Raw genomic sequence first — 18364 nt, 5'->3', positions numbered from 1 at the left:
AAAAGGCGAAAGCATTCATTTTAAAACACGAATATGAATTTTTCCCCACAATAGCTCTTTTGTAGAACCCCCATGGGGGGGGGGGAGCATGTAGCAGAGCTAGTATAGCATGTAGCAGAGCTGTGTGTAGCATGTAGCAGAGCTAGTATAGAATGTAGCAGAGCTGTGTGTGTACAGGGTGCATGCAGCAGTGTAGCAGAGCAGGAAGCCTGGTAGGGACTCAGTGACACCATTCTTTTAACTAATAAACTCTCAGACAATTATCTGAGTCCCTGCAATAACTATAGCCACTACATCACAGTCTGCTCCTAGGCATTCACTGCAGCAGAGCTGTGTTTGCCAGGAGCCAGTCCCTCCTGACCTTCGGTTCACTTGAGAGCCGACTTAGGCTACTTTCCCACCTGCGTTCGGAGCTCCGCTCGTGAGCTCCGTTTGAAGGGGCTCACAAGCGGTCCTGAACGCAGCTGTCCAGCCCTAATGCATTCTCAGTGGAGGCGGATCCGCTGAGAATGCATCAGTCTGCCAGCGCTCAGCCTCCACTCCGCTCAGTGAGCGGACACCTGAACGCTGCTTGCAGCGTTCAGGTGTCCGCTGCTTGCAGTGTTCGGGTGTCCGCCTGGCCGTGCGGAGGCGAGCGGATCCGTCCAGACTTACAATGTAAGTCAAGGGGACGGATCCGCTTGAAGATGACACTAAATGGCTCAATCTTCAAGCGGATCCGTCCCCCATTGACTTTCAATGTAAAGTCTGAACGGATCCGCTCAGGCTACTTTCAGACTTAGAAATTTTTCTAAGTTATAATGCAGACGCATCCGTTCTGAACGGATGCAAACGTCTGCATTATAGGAGCGGATCCGTCTGATGAAACATCAGACGGATTCGCTCCGAACGCTAGTGTGAAAGTAGCCTCAGCAAGTGAACCGAAGATCCGAATTATGAAAAAGATCCGAACTTCCCATCTCTAAGAGCAGTGACGCAGCCGCGGTGACAGAGTGGGAAGGGGGGGGGCGTGGTGTAGTGACAGCGTGGGGAAGAAGAAATTACAGAGCTGGAGGGGTGGAGCAATGAAAGGTTCTGGGGGAGGAGCAGTGACAGAGCCGTTACAGAGCCAGGGGCATTGATAGAACTTTCACCTCTGCCAGCACCCCTCAGAGGACCCCCTTTCTGCATGTGTTGTCAAACTGGGAAGGTGAGGGGGGTCCTTTCCATGCCACATCAGCAGCTAGTTTGCCTAAACCACCTAGAGGTACGGGTAGTAATGTGCTAAGATTAGCAAGAGTGTGCACTAAACTAATTGCTGTGATCACATTAAGGCCTCGTTCACACCAGGCAGTGCGTTCCGGCCTGATTCTGTCCAGAATGCCCTGCACCGCATTGCGGCCGGCTAACTATATTGTGAGGCAGGAGGGGTCTGTTGAAGTGATTGGCACCATAACCATGCCCAACGGCTGCAATGCGATTGGCTGCACAGGATCGCAAGGCACATTATGTCTGCGGTCCAGTCAAAACAAAATGCTGCAAGCAGCCTTGTGACCGGACCTCAGGCATAATTGTGCCTTGCGATCCCGTGCATCCGATCGCCTGCGCCTGTGGCTACGGTGCCATTCACTTCAATGGATTGTCACGCCCCCTCCTGCCCCACAACATAGTGAGCCGGCCGCGATGTAGGCATTCTGGACAGAATCATCTGGTGTGAACGAGGCCTAAACTTAGTCATTTCACACCACAAAGGCTGGAACGCAAGCCAGCCACCCATCCCTGCATAAGAAAGCGTGGCGGTGCATTGAAATAAGGTTTTGATTTAAAATTATTTTTTGTATCAGGACAAGTAGGTTGTCATGAGGAACAAGTAGATCGAGCCCCCGCTTTAGTCCTTCGACAAGTAGTTTTTTTTTAAATTTCCACACCCCTGCACTGTTATGGGGGATCTGCGGATGGCACTGTTATGAAGGATCTGCGGATGGCACTGTTATACAGGATCTGTGGATGGCACTGTTATACAGGATCTGTGGATGGCACTGTTATGGAGGATCTGTGGATGGCACTGTTATGGAGGATCTGTGGATGGCACTGTTATGGGGATCTGTGGATGGCACTGTTATGAAGGATCTGTGGTTGGCACTGTTATGGGGGATCTGTAGATCACGCTGTTATGGAGGGGATCTATGGATGACACTGTTATGGGGATCTGTGGATGGCACTGTTATGGGGATCTGTGGATGACACTGTTATGGGGATCTGTGGATGGCACTGTTATGGAGGATCTGTGGATGGCACTGTTATGGGGATCTGTGGATGGCATTGTTATGGGGATCTGTGGATGGCACTGTTATGGGGGATCTGTGGATGGCACTGTTATGGAGGATCTGTGGATGGCACTGTTATGGAGGATCTGTGGATGGCACTGTTATGGGGATCTGTGGATGGCACTGTTATGGAGGATCTGTGGATGGCACTGTTATGGGGATCTGTGGATGGCATTGTTATGGGGATCTGTGGATGGCACTGTTATGGAGGATCTGTGGTTGGCACTGTTATGGGGGATCTGTGGATGGCATTGTTATGGGGATCTGTGGATGGCACTGTTATGGAGGATCTGTGGTTGGCACTGTTATGGGGAACTGTGGATGGCATTGTTATGGGGATCTGTGGTTGGCACTGTTATGGGGGACCTATGGATGATGCACTGTTATAGGGGATGTGTGCTATGACTGTACTCTGTACTCAGCCTCCGAGTCCTACCTGATACACAGCCCTGAACAGCCAGATGACAGCTCTGCACAAGCAGCAGCTAGCAGGCTGAAGGACCTTCCGTGATGTCATGATCATGTGATCAGTCACATGTGTGGGAGGAGTCAGGCTCCGGGCAATGTCCGTGCTGGAGCCTGCTGTTGGGGGCGGGGCCGGGGATGGGCTCCTCTCTCTGTCAGTCCCTCTGTGTAATACTGCAGCAGTCAAGGAGCCTCCTCGCTGTCGGCACGGCCGGCCGTGCAGCAGTCAAGGCTACCGGCCTAACGGGCCGTGCCAGTCCGGCCCTGTATGCGGGCTGCTGGGCCTATTTTCATGCAGGGGCCTGGAGCTGCAGCTCCATCCGCCCCTACGTTAATCCGGCCCTGTCAGGGGGGCTTCAAATGGGACATGGTGTAAAAAAAAACAGTCTAGCAAAATCTGCCTTCCAAAAACCGTATGGCATTCCTTTCCTTCTGCGCCCTGCCGTGTGCCCATACAGCAGTTTACAACCACATATGGGGTGTTTCTGTAAACTACAGAATCAGGGCCATAAATATTGAGTTTTGTTTGGCTGTTAACCCTTGCTTTGTAACTGGAAAAAAAATATTAAAATGAAAAATCCGCCAAAAAAGTGAAATTTTGAAATTGTATCTCTATTTTCCATTAATTCATGTGGAACACCTAAAGGGTTAACGACGTTTGTAAAATCAGTTTTGAATACCTCGAGGGGTGTAGTTTCTAGAATGGGGTCATTTTTGGGTGGTTTCTATTATGTAAGCCTCACAAAGTGACTTCAGACCTGAGCTGGTCCTTAAAAAGTTGGTTTTTGAAAATTTCTGAGAAATTTCAAGATTTACTTCTAAACTTCTAAGCCTTGTAACGTCCCCCAAAAATAAAATGTCCTTCCCAAAATGATCCTAACATAAAGTAGACATATGGGGAATGTAAAGTAAGAACTATTTTTGTAGGTATTACTATGTATTATAAAAGTAAAGAAATTGAAACTTGGAAATTTGCAAATTTTTCCAAATTTTTGGCAAATTTGGTATTTTTTTATAAATAAAAAATTATTATTTTTTACTCCATTTTACTACTGTCATGAAGTACAATATGTGACGAAAAAACAATCTCAGAATGGCCTGGATAAATCAAAGCGTTTTAAACTTATCACTATTTAAAGTGACACTGGTCAGATTTGCCAACAATGGCCTGGTCTTTAAGGTGAAATAAGGCTGCATCCTTAGGAGTTAAACAGTTGCAAGAAAGTTACAGTTTCATTTCAGTAGAAAGGTGGAGTAGATGAACTTTCTAGACTGAAGTGTTCAGACAAATTTATCAAACAACATGTGACCTTTGATTAATGTGGCATGAAGTATGACAACACAGACTCAAACAAAAGTGACTTCACATATTCCCCTAGTGATAAATTCCCCCCTTTATGTTTAATTTCAAAAAGGTATTTATTGAGTTAAGTCTCAATTAAAGGGGATATGTCATCGGTATTTGATCCACTCAGTGGTGCCAGTGTCAACCCTGACAGTGACCCTCCATGCAGTCCAGATTTTTGCAAATCTTGTTGGTGCAAATTAGCCTGTGAGCTTTGTCTTGAACCTAATATGATGGCGCTTGTGGACTTGTTCTCTAAGGGCTTTGACCAATTAACTTGAATAAAAGGTCACCTTTCAGCATATACATTGGGTGCCCAACTGAGTCTGGTCCGCGGACCATGTTGTTAGATTGCCACAGGCTGTCTGAACATGCTGGGGGTTGTAGTTTTGGAGAGTCACAAGTTGAGGATCACTGATGTAAAGAAAATAATGTATTTTATGAGGTCTGGACAAGGGCAGGATTCTTAATAAATATTCATAAGAAATAATTTTACTTAAAAATCCAGATGAAATTTCAGTAGGGTGGCAATGTAAGGTAGGTAAAGATTGTATTTCTCACTCAACATTGGTACAAAATATCAGTCTATGCCAGGCATCCTCAAACTGCTGCCCTCCAGCTGTTGTAAAACTACAACTTCCGCAATGCCCTGCTGTAGGCTGATACCTGTAGGCTGTTTGGGCATGCTGGGAGTTGTAGTTTTGCAACAACTGGAGGGCCGCAGTTTGAGGATGTCTGGTCTACGCCATGTGATAGATATTCCTGTTCTCTTCATTTTTATCTAACTGCTTATGATACTGTTAAATAAAAAATACGGATAAGACGCTAATGCTTGAGAAGTGAGAAGATTCCTCAGAAGCTCATTATCACCATTTCTCATTTTAGATATATGAAGAATAAGAGATGAATTTGGAGCAGGACCGGTCCTTTGTGTGCAATGCTCCTGGCTGCTCACAGGTAAGTGCCTGCGATTGTATCAGCAGCTATTGAAATCTGCAGTGGGCTTTGGGAAATATATATATCTTTCTTGCAAAGCTAACTGTATCTGTAATCAAAGGCAAATTCTATTGTTGAAAGGGGTTGCCACAAAAAAACATTACTAATACTATACAATGATCGGGGCATGTAAAATGAAGTATTATTACAATATACATGCAACAATATTTAATGTTTTTTATGCACGTTACGCTTAGTTTTCTGATAGTACTCTCTTCTGTTTGTCCTTTGGCTGAAATATTGGTCCAACTTCTCCTGCATTCAGCAGTAGACTCCTATGTTCAGTAGCTTCCCTCTACTCTTCCTCCTTTCAGTGTCAGATAACTTTCATTAATTAATTCCTTCTCCTAAATTCATAGAAATATATAGCCAGGGGTCTAGAGCCCCATAATAAATATGGGCCCCATCCAGTTTTCTAGTACATATGCATTATACCCTCGCAGCTAATGCGGAACACAAAGTGTGACTCTCCAGCTTTCTGACAAATTTACATTTTGTTCTGTAAAATAGAAGACATTTAATGAAAGAAATGCAATAAAAAAGTAGAGTCCACTTTATCCAACTATATTGAAAAAAGGTAGCGGTGCTTCATAAATATGGCACTCAATCTGAACAGCATATTTCTCAATGTATTTACATCAGACAACTGCCATAAATACATTGGTCTTTCCATACAGCTCTAGGTCTGCGACTTCCCTTACACAGTGTATTATACAACTGTCAGCCTAAAGCCACCACTAAGGGGACCTCAGTGCAATAGAATTTATAGTGCTAAAAATGTAAACATGTAAGAATCTCTTCTCAATGAGCTCCGCGGCCGCATGATGCAGTGGTTTTTTGTCAGGAAAAGATGAAGGTGTTCAGTGGCGGCCTGCTTCCATGGAAGGTAGGGCACTGTATATAGCTAGACAGTGAAGATAGAAATTGTAGGGCCATTCCATACTATACTGGTATTTTTTTAGTATAATTGCTGGGCCTGTGTGTGAGGAGCTATTTTCTGTGCAGGGGAGAAAGACAAGGCAAAGGAGCTTCAGCAACTGTAGGCGCGGGGTTAACAAGAGCTGATTGCAGTGCGCACCTGGGAGATGCAGGTTACTGATTGTCACATTTGATGAGCTGCTACCTGCCCACAGAAAGGGACCTGACCAGAGCTGCAGAGGGATGTTGAGTAGCTAAAAAGGGAGAAAATTATTCTGGAGAGCAGCATTTTTTTTGCATTGATATAGTTAAAATAACGGTGTTACTCCAGATATTTTTAATAATTTTAAATTTGTGGGACAACCCTTACATGTACAGGGTCTTTAAATATGGCGCCCGCTCAGGAGCGCAAAAGGTGCCATAGCTGGTGGGTCTCTGCTGTTTCAAACAGCAGAGGCCTGCTGCTAATGTCTGCGACCGGCAATAATGCGGATCACAGGCATTCAACCCTTTAGACGCCGTGGTCAAGCGTGTCCATGGCATAAATGGCAAAAACCAAGAAGCGTGCGCGTCCAGATTAAGACTGGCTCCCCCGTGCGACGATCGGGGAAGCCAGTCATTCTAATACACTGAGTCTCGCTGAGGAGACCCAGTGTATTAGAGAGGCAGTTCCTATTATGGCCTGCAGGTGGCCGGCTAATATAGGATAACAGCAAATTCAGCTTATACTGAAGTTCTGTGAAACTACAGTATATGCTATAAGAAATCTAATTATTAAATAGTGTAGTCTCTTAGAGGGGCTATAAAAGTAAATATAAATATATAATTTAATTTATAATTTATATAAAGCAAATATAACATTTGTAAATATAAAAATATATATAACAATTTAAATCACCCTCCTTTCCCTAGAATAAAAGTACATAAACTATAAAAAAATAAACATCATGGGCACCACCGCCGTGGCCAGTGATTGGCTGCAGCGATCATGTGCCTCATATCAAACCAGATGTTGATGCAGGGCGACTCGGGATGTGCAGGGCCAATGGGGCAGCAATGGAGGTAGTACCCAGTGGCGGGGATCAGGTAACTATGATCACCACCGTGGGTCCAGCCACTCTGTGGGGTCTGTAAAAAACATCACAATGGTGAACAAACTCTTTAAGGTCTATACACAGTTCTTGCACAGGGGCCCTTTGCTCTCAGTGTCTGCTGTTGCTGCTGCTGAAATTGATATATTCTTCCAACAAAACTGTCTGAGGGCAGTTTAAGTTGAAGAGCTGAAAAGATCTCATCTTCCTCCCGAGCACTGCCCTGTTGAGTGACTGTTCTTGCCTATTGTTTTCCAATCAATAGTGACCTCAGAGAACTGCCAAGTATGTGTATGGCCTCTTCTCTCCGTGATTTGTTGTGGTCATCAGGAGAAGGGATTAGCATTGCATAAACACTATTCAAAACAATTACTTTAAGCAGATGTGGCAGATTTATGCACAGAAACTCATTCTCGATGCCAAAAGTGTTCATTTATATTTTATGAGTCAGTGTTGATTGTTAGTGGTTGGTAATGTTCTAGGGATCATTGCTTTTGGCTTTCTAATGGTATATTTGTATAGATATATAGTGTATTACAAGGTACTTAAGTATATTGAAGGGATTAACCAGATTGCCGATCCCTCTGAGTACCGATATTACTGGGGGTTGGCGTTATTTTTTGGGAGACAGCAATGAATAGAGGAAATGCAATGTAAATACTTTCTTCTCACGGGACGTCTATTGTAGTCAAGGAGTCTCCGTCCTTTTCAATGAGCACCCACCTATCCCTCAATTAGTGTTAGCGCTCAGAAAGATTCCCAACAGAAAGGTTAGTCCTTTGTTAGCTGAACATACTGTCAAGGGCATTGCCATTATCTGGCACCATAGACATGGCCCTTTGGTTTCTAGGCACAGTCACCACCACATTCAATTAGACCTGCCGTCTCCCCTTCTTCTAGTATCTTCATAGTCTACCAGTACCCTGCATGCCCTAATATAGTGTATAATAAGGGGTTGCTTCTTGCAAAAAACCCATTTAACCCCCACATCTAGATATATAAAAACAGTTTTTGACAGCTTCATCCCGATTACAACAACCGGCCACCATTAGCCATTAAGCACTTTAAACGCCCTCACATCTAATAGTAAACTACTGAGCTGCAGTCTCTGGGGCTGACCTCAAAATGGTAGGTACTAAATAAGGCTCCACATGACAGTCCTTTGATTTTCCTGTTCCTGTTACAGCTTTCCTTACCTCTGAACCTCCAGAGCTATTCTGTTTTACTCTGATCCTTACAGGTGTATGGCAAGAAGGTGCCCACATCTCCTTGAGATGGTGCAGTATTGTTTTTGTCCACACCTTTGCTTGTCTCCTGACTGCACAGATTACCTGACCCCTCGGTGCTTCATACTAGGTGTCTCTGACTCTGCGGGTCAGCTAACAACCACACCAGGACTATGTCAAGAGGTAGCGGCCTTGTGGCTCCTCTGCAGAAAAGTCCAGATCCCTGTTTAGGGGTTAAAGGGTAAATACCAGAGGACTGCCAGGATAACGCCCTTAGAGTAAGCCCTAAGTCAAACTGTTGGTCGGTACAGTGGGTCCATACCCACTGCCTGTAACAGATATAATCCTTTCTGGCGTAGATTTAAGCCATTTTCTACGCCACAAACTGGCGTAGAAAATGATAATTGCGACAGGCCTGCCGGCGCGCCCTCTTACACACCCACACCACGCCCACTTTTCTCAGTACTGCGGCGCAAAACGGGGAAAAGTTGCAGATTTTTCAGGAAAACACCTTTGCAACGAAATCTGCGCCTAATATACCCAAAAGTGGCTGTTAGAGTTAGCTTCCTCTAATAAAAATGTCGAAGTTACATTAACATGGAGTATATTGGTTGATAAATGACCATTCATTTTATCCGTTTTATCCGTTTTAATGTTAAGTATATTTTTCATTTTCCATGTCACAAAAACAATTATAAAATCTTGCAGTTTTCACACTGACCACTAGCCCTAAAACATGTTAAAGGAAATGTGTCACCAAAAATATTGTCTGCCAGTTAAAACCAGATAGTAGCACACATCCTTTTTTTTATTAATATCTGTTTTTATTTTCTGATTGTAGATTTTTTCATTCTATTTGCTGAACATGATTATGGGGCGGCCATCTTGCCTGAGCTGTTCTTAACAGCATTTAGAAAGCATTAATAAAATTGCTTTATGGCAGCCCCATGGGCCATAGACACATTGGTCAGGAGGGGACCTCATTGACTTCTATAGGAGAGTTTTCTAGGCATTCTCTGTGACCTGGGCAGAGGTCATTGTACAAGGGAAGAATAGATGAGATTTGACAATCACCTATTGTGAATGGTGGATCCTGTCTTATCTGTCATTCTAATGCTGCCTGTAATGATATCACCTCTGTGTATAGATAAGGAGATAACTGCAGTAAAGGGATCTGTTCAGACCAAGAAGTGGCGCCTATTATTAGGCTTAGTGGCCAGTGAAAAAACTGAAGGATTTTATGTGTTTTGTTTAATTATAGAAGTGACATGGAAGATTAAAAATAACATCATCAAAAATTATTTAAAAATATGTTAAACATAAAAATATGATTTAAACAGTAGGTCATTTACTGATGACACATTTTTCTTTACTTGATTCATGAATTTTTTTTGTAGGGGTTATCCTAATGATTAAAATAAAAAAAATGAAAATTTGACATAGAGGTGATTTATAAAACTGGTGTAAAGTAGAACTGGCTTAGTTGCCCATAGCAACCAATCAGATTCCTCCTTTTATTTTCCAAAAGAGCTGTAAAAAAAAATGAAAGGTGGAATCTGATTGGTTGCTATGGGTAACTAAGCCAGTTCTACTTTACACCAGTTTGACAAATCTCCCCCAAAGTATTTACCAAGTAACTGAAATGTTGTTAAAAGTAGAATTAGGCTTATTTCACCTGTCACGAATGATGTTGCAGATAGATGGAACTTATGAATAAACGTCCGACTGGCTTGATCCCAAACTAAGGAGCATATAGGTGAGCCCTATAAAACCCTAAGAGCTCTCCCTGACTGCTATGCCCATGCAAGGGTCTCAATGATAGACGATTGCATGCCCACGTACCTAAGACTGTGTGACACCTGAAAACCCTATAATAGTGAGGGGACACGACCACCGACTCCCTGCACTTAATACGGACGGAGTCAGGGTCACCTAGAATCAAGCCAGCAAGGAAGCACAATACATAAAGACTTATCTGAGCAAACAGCAGCAGCAGCCTCCAGCAGTGAACACTTCATCCAGGAAGTAGTATAAACCGCAAAGTGAGGCAGTATGGGAGGGAATATAAAGGGAGACGATTAGTCTAAATAGGTGACACCTGGGAGAAGGAAAGGAGATGACAAAGTGAAACCAAAACAAAGAACGTCATGCAAGAGGTAGAGAAGGACGTCTGCCAGACCTTCTCACAGAACTGGCGGTGACATCACCCCGCCGGCAGTAGTTCCGACAGGCTGCCAGAGCTATCTGGATCCGGCATTGCCAGATGTTACTGGAATGCCCATCGTCCCCTCTGACTATAATCGGTTGGAGATCCAGCCGCTAACCAGCAAATACAGTATACTGGGATTTGGCCGGACAAAAAACAATGCACGCCTCTGGAACTACTGCCAGCAGTGTGAAACAGACTATAGGCTTTGTTTTATGAATTTATGGACGATTACAACATTAAGGGGGTTTGCCAAGATTTTGATACTGATGACCTATCCTCAGGATAGGGTAAAATGTGTCTGAAAGCAGCAGCAATGACCTTGAAGATGTATTCAGGAATGCATCAGCTCGTCCTTGACCTCAGATCCATTCGGTCATTAGAATAGCATACAAAATCCAGATTGACGGCAGCATCTCCATACAAAAAGGTTCTTTATTCATAGTGGGTCCATGAAAAGCATGTGTCAAACGCACCAGTAAAAAATGCAACATTTCGGCTACATGGCAGCCTTTCTCAAGCATAACATGAAGTGAAATACAGGGTTTAAAATTAAAGAGGACCTTACACTACAATAAAAAATCTAAACTAAGCATACAGACATGGAGAGCGGCGCCCAGGGATCTCCCTGCACTTACTATTATCCCTGGGCGCCGCTCCGTTCTTCCGGTATAGGCTTCGGTATCTTTATATGTTCGGCTCAACTGGGTGGAGCCTGCCGGCGTCTCCTTCTCTCAGGCTGGAGCGCTGGCCAATCGCAGCGCTCATAGCCTGAGAGTTTTTTTTCCTCTCAGGCTATGAGCTGAGCGCTGCGATTGGCCAGCGCTACAGCCTGGGAGAAGGAGATGCCGGCAGGCTCCACCCTGTTGAGCCGAACATATAAAGATAACGGAGCCTATACCGGGAGAACGGAGCGGCGCCCAGGGATAATAGTAAGTGCAGGGAGATCCCTGGGCGCCGCTCTCCATGTCTGTATGCTTAGTTTAGATTTTTTATTGTAGTGAAAGGTCCTTTTTAAATAGTGCTGGATTTTGTATGCTATCCTCAGGGTAGGTCATCAGTATCTGATCGGTGGGGGTCCGACACCCGGGACCCCCGCCTCCTGTGAGAACCATGGCTTTCTCGCAGATCGCCAAGCACAGCATCGTATATTGTATAGCAGCTGTGCTTAGAATCGCACTCAACTCCGATACCAAGCACAGCAGCTATACAATGTACGGTGTTGTGCTTAGTGAGCATGGAGAAGGACGCGGGCCCACAGGAGCGCCGGTGCCTTCTTGAACAGTTGATCGTGGGGGTCTGACACCCAGAACCCCTTGAGGATAGGTCATCAGTATTTCAATCTCAGAAAACCCCCTAAGTGGTGTATCTAGAGCAGGACCAGAGGAGAGGGCGGGGAGGTTTTGACAATAACTCAACAGTAGAATTTGATTTCAATGTTGTGGGAAGTAAATTGTATTGTTACTTAATGATGATGAAATAAATAAATAAATATATATATATATATATATATATATATTTATATATATATTTTTTTTTTTTAAAAAGAGCCCCCAATCCCTGTGGGCAGCCCCTGACAAGCTGCAGCAAGCTGGACTGGGAGATGCTGATTCAAGTCCACCATAGCTGGATCCATTCCTATTCAGCAGCTCTCCATTTTGGCTCACAAAGGGTTGTCCAAGCTGGACACGGGTTATCTTTATGAAACTACCTCTTTAATGCTGAACAGGTACTGGATAAATTTTTCCCCAGGCTGGCAGGTCAACTTTTTTACTGTTAGGCCCCTTTCACACGGGCGTCGCGGGAAAATGTGCGGGTGCATTGCGGGAACACCCGCGATTTTTCCGCACGAGTGCAAAACATTGTAATGCGTAATGGGATTGGTGTTCTGTAGATTGAATTATTTTCCCTTATAACATGGTTATAAGGGAAAATAATAGCATTCTGAATACAGAATGCATAGTAAACTAGCGCTGGAGGGGTTAAAATTATATATTTTTTTAAAATTAACTCACCTTAATCCACTTGCTGGCGCTGCCGGCATCTCGTCTGTCTCCTTCCATGCAGGACCTGTGGTGAGCAGTATGCATAGTAAACTAGCGCTGGAGGGGTTAAAAAAAATGTAAAAAAAAAATTAACTCACCTTAATCCACTTGATCGCGTAGCCCGGCATCTGCTTCTGTCTCCTTTGTTGAATAGGACCTGTGGTGAGCATTAAGTACAGTTACAGGACCTTTGATGACGTCACTCCGGTCATCACATGATCCATCACCATGGTAAAAGATCATGTGACGTACCATGTGATGACCGGAGTGACGTCATCAAAGGTCCTGTAACTGTACTTAATGCTCACCACAGGTCCTATTCAACAAAGGAGACAGAAGCAGATGCCGGGCTACGCGATCAAGTGGATTAAGGTAAGTTAAATTATTTTTTATTTATTTTTAACCCCTACAGCGCTGTTTTACTATGCATTCTGTATTCAGAATGCTATTATTTTCCCTTATAACCATGTTATAAGGGAAAATAATAATGATCGGGTCTCCATCCCGATCGTCTCCTAGCAACCGTGCGTGAAAATCGCACCGCATCCGCACTTGCTTGCGGATGCTTGCGATTTTCACGCAACCCCATTCTCTTCTATGGGGCCTGCGTTGCGTGAAAAACGCACAAAGAGGAGCATGCTGCGATTTTCACGCAACGCAAAAGTGATGCGTGAAAATCACCGCTCATGTGAACAGCCCCATAGAAATGAATGGGTCAGTATTCAGTGCGGGTGCAATGCGTTCACCTCACGCATCGCATCCGTGCGGAATACTCGCTCGTGTGAAAGGGGCCTTAGCATCCAACAAATAGGTGATCAGTTAGAGAACCTGCAATTTATCCTGTTTTGTAAACTATTTATATCCTCCTTGTAATAACCATTCTGGAGCATCTATTCTTATGTTGTGTCGTACCTCTATTATTCCTGCAAAAAGTTATGAATTGCTAGCAGTTTGTAATGAAGGTCCATCCGGGTGTTAGCAGTTGGGGTAACAGTCTGACCCTATACAATCAGTGCTGCCAGGGGCAGACTGTGCAGGGAGACACCCACCAACTAGTAACCTTCATTGCAAACTGCTAGTAATCTGTTTACTAAATAATGGAATGGCACAACATACAGTTATAACAATAGATGCTCCAGAATTGTTATTACATGGGGAATGCAAGTAGTTACTAAAACAGACATGTCAGGAGAGAGGACAGGTCCTCTTTAAGTAGACATGTCATGTGAGTGAGCAGAGCACCCATTGTAAGTAACGTCTAGTTACTTATTCATGCCCTAGATGTCTTAATGGATCCTGTTACCTTTACCGCTCGGTTTGTGTTGTATTGATACTCTTTGCCAGGGATTTATTACACATTTATGTTTTGTGTGTTCCAGCGATTCCCCACAGAGGATCACCTGATGATTCACAGGCACAAGCATGAGATGACCTTGAAGTTTCCTTCAATAAAGAATGATAACCTGTTGTCAGGTAACATACAATCTGCTAGTCTCACATGTTTCAAAAATATCTTATGAAAAGTTCAAAAACCGAACCTTAAAAAAAAAAAATAATTGAAACTTTGATGGTTAAGGCTGGGTTCACACATTCCTGATTAGCTGCGGATTTTCTGCAGCATTTCTACTTCTAATTTGCATCAGAAAAAAAACCGCACCAAAGGGTGTGTGCACACGCTGCAGATTTAGTTGCAGAAAAGCTGCAGATTATACTCAGTGTCATTCTTTACATTGAAAAGGGTGAAATCTGCTGTCTAAATTGACATGCTGCAGATTTCAAACTTTTCTGCAGATTTATTTTTTTTTAACGCAGCATGTAGATGAGAATTCTGAAATTCTCATCCACTTTAGTGTTATTGTACACTGCGGTGGATTTGCTGCACAAAAATCCGCGACGACAATTCCGCCGCTAATCAGTCATGTGTAAACCCAGCCTATGGCTTATTGCACACGACAGTATATTTTCACGGTCCGCAAAACGGGGTCCCGTTTTTCCGTGATCCGTGACCGTTTTTTCGTCCGTGGGTCTTCCTTGATTTTTGGAGGATCCACGGACATGAAAAAAAAGTCGTTTTGGTGTCCTCCTGGCCGTGCGGAGCCAAACGGATCCGTCCTGAATTACAATGCAAGTCAATGGGGACGGATCCGTTTGACGTTGGCACAATATGGTGCAATTTCAAACGGATCCGTCCCCCATTGACTTTCAATGTAAAGTCAGGAGTTAATATACCATCGGATCAGAGTTTTCTCCAATCCGATGGTATATTTTAACTTAAAGCGTCCCCATCACCATGGGAACGCCTCTATGTTAGAATATACCGTCGGATTTGAGTTACATCGTGAAACTCAAATCCGACAGTATATTCTAACACAGAGGCGTTCCCATGGTGATGGGGACGCTTCAGGTTAGAATATACTAAAAGAACTGTGTACATGACAGCCCCCCTTCCCTGTAGTTAACACATTGGTGGCCAGTGTGGCCCCCCCCCCTCCCCTGTAGTTAACTCATTGGTGGCCAGTGCGGCCGGCCCCCCTCCCTCCCCTGTAGTTAACTCGTTGGTGGCCAGTGGGCCCCCCCCTCCCTCCCTCCCCTGTAGTTAACTCGTTGGTGGCCAGTGGGCCTTCTCCCCTCCCTCCCCCTCCTAATTAAAATCTCCCCCCTATCATTGGTGGCAGCGGAGTGTACCGATCGGAGTCCCAGTTTAATCGCTGGGGTCATGTCACTTACCAGTAGGAGGAGCTCCCGGCCGGACCTGTCACTTACCAGTAGGAGGAGCTCCCGGCCGGACGCAGAGATCGCAGCTCGCAGGTAAGTATAAGGACAGGTCATATTTTTTTCACGGCCAGGAAACCCGGATCACGGATGCGGCTGCAAAACGGTGCATTTTCCGTTTTTTCCACGGACTCATTGAAAGTCAATGGGTCCGCGAAAAAAAACGGAAAACGGCACAACGGCCACGGGTGCACACAACGGTCGTGTGCAGGAGGCCTATATGTGATAAAATCTCCAATGAAGTAAGTTGTTTCTTTTTTAAATTAATTTCAGAGGCAGACAAAAGGCAGAAAATAAACGTACTTTATGTAGAATGTTTTTGCCGAAACGCAGGAGAAATTTCTGAAAGAAAGTGCAATGTAATGTTGCCCAAGGACAGTGGCGGTCTTTACCACCATGCATTTGCCCACAGGCAGGTCAGACACAACTTTCAACTCCTAAGGACACAGATACAGTTGTGAACAGATAGGGAAGGCATAGGAAGATATATAAGAGAATTCTAGGATGGAATGCAAAATGGAAGCCTTTAAGAGGCATTTCGTTTTGCTCCGTCCTAATACATGTCTATAGGGTTGTTGACAGGACAATTTTTTCCATCATGTATAACGGAATCAAACGGAATCGTTATGTGCCCGAATAGACATGTATTAGGACAGAGCAAAACGGAAAGCATCTTAAAGGCTTCCGCTTTGTATTCCATCCTAGAATTCTGTTATATTCCGTTCTACAGATGTAGCAGGGTTAACACACAAACTTTTAACTCAAATGTCTTAACTCATCGTGTTATCTTGAAACAAAAGCCATTGGAAAGCAATTGAAGGTGTTTGCTTAACGCATTTAGTTTAGATAACACGTCTCATAAAGCATGTGTGTTAACTCTACTACATCCATAACTCTGTTATAACGGAACCTATAATGGAATTCAATAACGCCAATGTGAACCCGCCCTTACAGATTTTGTTTTGGGGCTCAAGAGCTTCTAGTTAAACTTCTGATGATGCTCATGCACAGATGAATGTAATGCTAAAATTAGCGGAATTCACTGACAGTTCTATGTTTATGGCAGCATTCTGACTGTTCCCTCATGGCAGATGTCACAGACATGCTAAATTTCAACATGCCACTCCATTAGTTCTGCTGGAAGATAAGTCAATTCCAGAGGTGTCTGACAGATACTTGTCTCCCCCTCCCTATTCTCCACTGAGCAGAGCACACATTTAGGCTACATTGCACACGAACATTGTTTGTTTCCGTGACCGTTCCGTTTTTTTTTGCAGATAGGATTAATTTCCCATTCATTTCAAGGGGTCCACCAAAAATGCAGACAGCACACTGTGTACTGTCCGCATCAGTATGTCCGTTCTTTAGCCCCACAAAAAAAAAAAACATGTCCTATTCTTGTCCGTTTTAGGCTACATGCACACGACCGTTGTGTGTTTTGCGGTCCGCAAATCGCGGATCCGCAAAACACAGATGGCGTTTGTGCGTGTTCTGCAATTTGCTGAACGGCACGGACAGCCTTTAATATAACTGCCTATTCTTGTCCGCAAAGCACAGACAAGAATAGGACATGTTATATATTTTTTTGTGGGGCCACGGAACGGAGCAACGGATGCGGACAGCACACGGAGTGCTGACCGCATCTTTTGCGGTCCTATTAAAGTGAATGGGTCCGCATCCGAGCCGCCAAAACTGCGGCTTGGATGCGGACCAAAACAACGGTCGTGTGCATGAGGCTTTAGGCATTGTTACAATGGATCTGCAAAAAAAACGGATGTCATACGGATGTCATCCGTTTTTTTTGCGGATACGCAATTTTCAGAACGCAAAACACATACGGTCGTGTGCATGTAGCCTTACATTCATGGAGCAGTCTGGGGAGGGCATGTTTTGTTTATGGCTTTCTATGCTTGTCAGTTGTATTACTGTGGTCACAGCATGCACCCTATGCACCCATTTCTAGACATTCCTTTTAGTGTACTTTCCTTATCCCTCTGTAAGCAGCAGGGGAATCCACAGTGAAAAGTGAGTAACATGTAAGTAGTTTATTTAATAGTCATGCCTTTTGTCTTACATAGGGGGCAGTATACGCAGTAGAATCAAAGTAGTTAACTCTCTAACCAGTATTATTTTAATTAAAATACTTGGAGAAACGCTTTTCTAACAACACCATGGAGAAGATACTGTGCCACGCTGAGCCACTTTTCAATGTTGTTTTGGACAAGACACATTTTTTTGTGCAAAATTCTTCTTATGTATGAGAGCCATGAGTTGATCGAAGGAAGAGAAGTGCGTCCAGCATGTTGTGACTTCAGCTAAATATATTAGGTAGCCTTTGTCATACTGATAAATGTGGTGAGGCGTGAAGTACAAGCTGGGGTGCAGGAAAAAGTGCAACATCTAATAATACACATCTACATATCTAAATATGATATCATAGGGGCGCTTCAACCCCTTAGGGACCTGCTTGTTTTGGGCCTTAGTCACCAAAATATTTATTTCTTTACATTTTTGCATTTTTGCATTCCAAGAGCTATAACTTATTTACTTTTCGATGTAGCTGTATGAGGGACAGTTTTTTTTTGTAAGACAAGTTGTAGTTTTCAATGGAATCATTTTGGGGAACGCATAACTTACTGATAAACTTGTATTATCTATTTTTGGGGGGATGGGAAAAAATAGCAATACCACCACTTTTTGTTAAAAACTTTGCAGCATTCAGTTTCTTGGAGATGTTTTTTATCTAATAGAACATTATGTAATTTGTTAACCATTTATAAGTCCCACAAGGGGACTTTGACAGATGATCTTTTGATCGCTTCTATAATACAATGTACTGCTTATGCAGTACAGTGTGTTATACTGTCACTGCTATACTAACAGGCACCAGCAGACTGCATCAGAAAGACACAGCCTGATATGGTATACTGCAGGCAGGTGTGGGGCCTTCATTAGGCTCCAGGCTGGCATCCGTTGGGAGACAGAGGGAACCCT

The 18364-nt window shown here is 43.9% G+C and overlaps 1 protein-coding gene across 2 annotated transcripts in view; it reads left to right on the top strand.

Annotated features, from left to right (window-relative positions):
• Positions 1-18364, top strand: part of CREB5 (cAMP responsive element binding protein 5) — a 505301-nt gene that overhangs the window by 134845 nt on the left and 352092 nt on the right. For both annotated transcript variants that reach the window (XM_040433574.1, XM_040433575.1), the window contains exons 2-3: positions 5002-5073; positions 13978-14071. In XM_040433574.1, the coding sequence (XP_040289508.1) occupies positions 5020-5073; positions 13978-14071 (148 nt within the window). In that variant the 5' untranslated portion in view covers positions 5002-5019. The remainder of the gene's footprint in view (positions 1-5001; positions 5074-13977; positions 14072-18364) is intronic.

This window comes from Bufo bufo, chromosome 5 (assembly GCF_905171765.1).
Source record: "Bufo bufo chromosome 5, aBufBuf1.1, whole genome shotgun sequence".
Lineage (NCBI taxonomy): Eukaryota > Metazoa > Chordata > Amphibia > Anura > Bufonidae > Bufo > Bufo bufo.
Note: the sequence above shows the minus strand (reverse complement) of the source record. Positions and strands in the feature narration are given on the sequence as shown.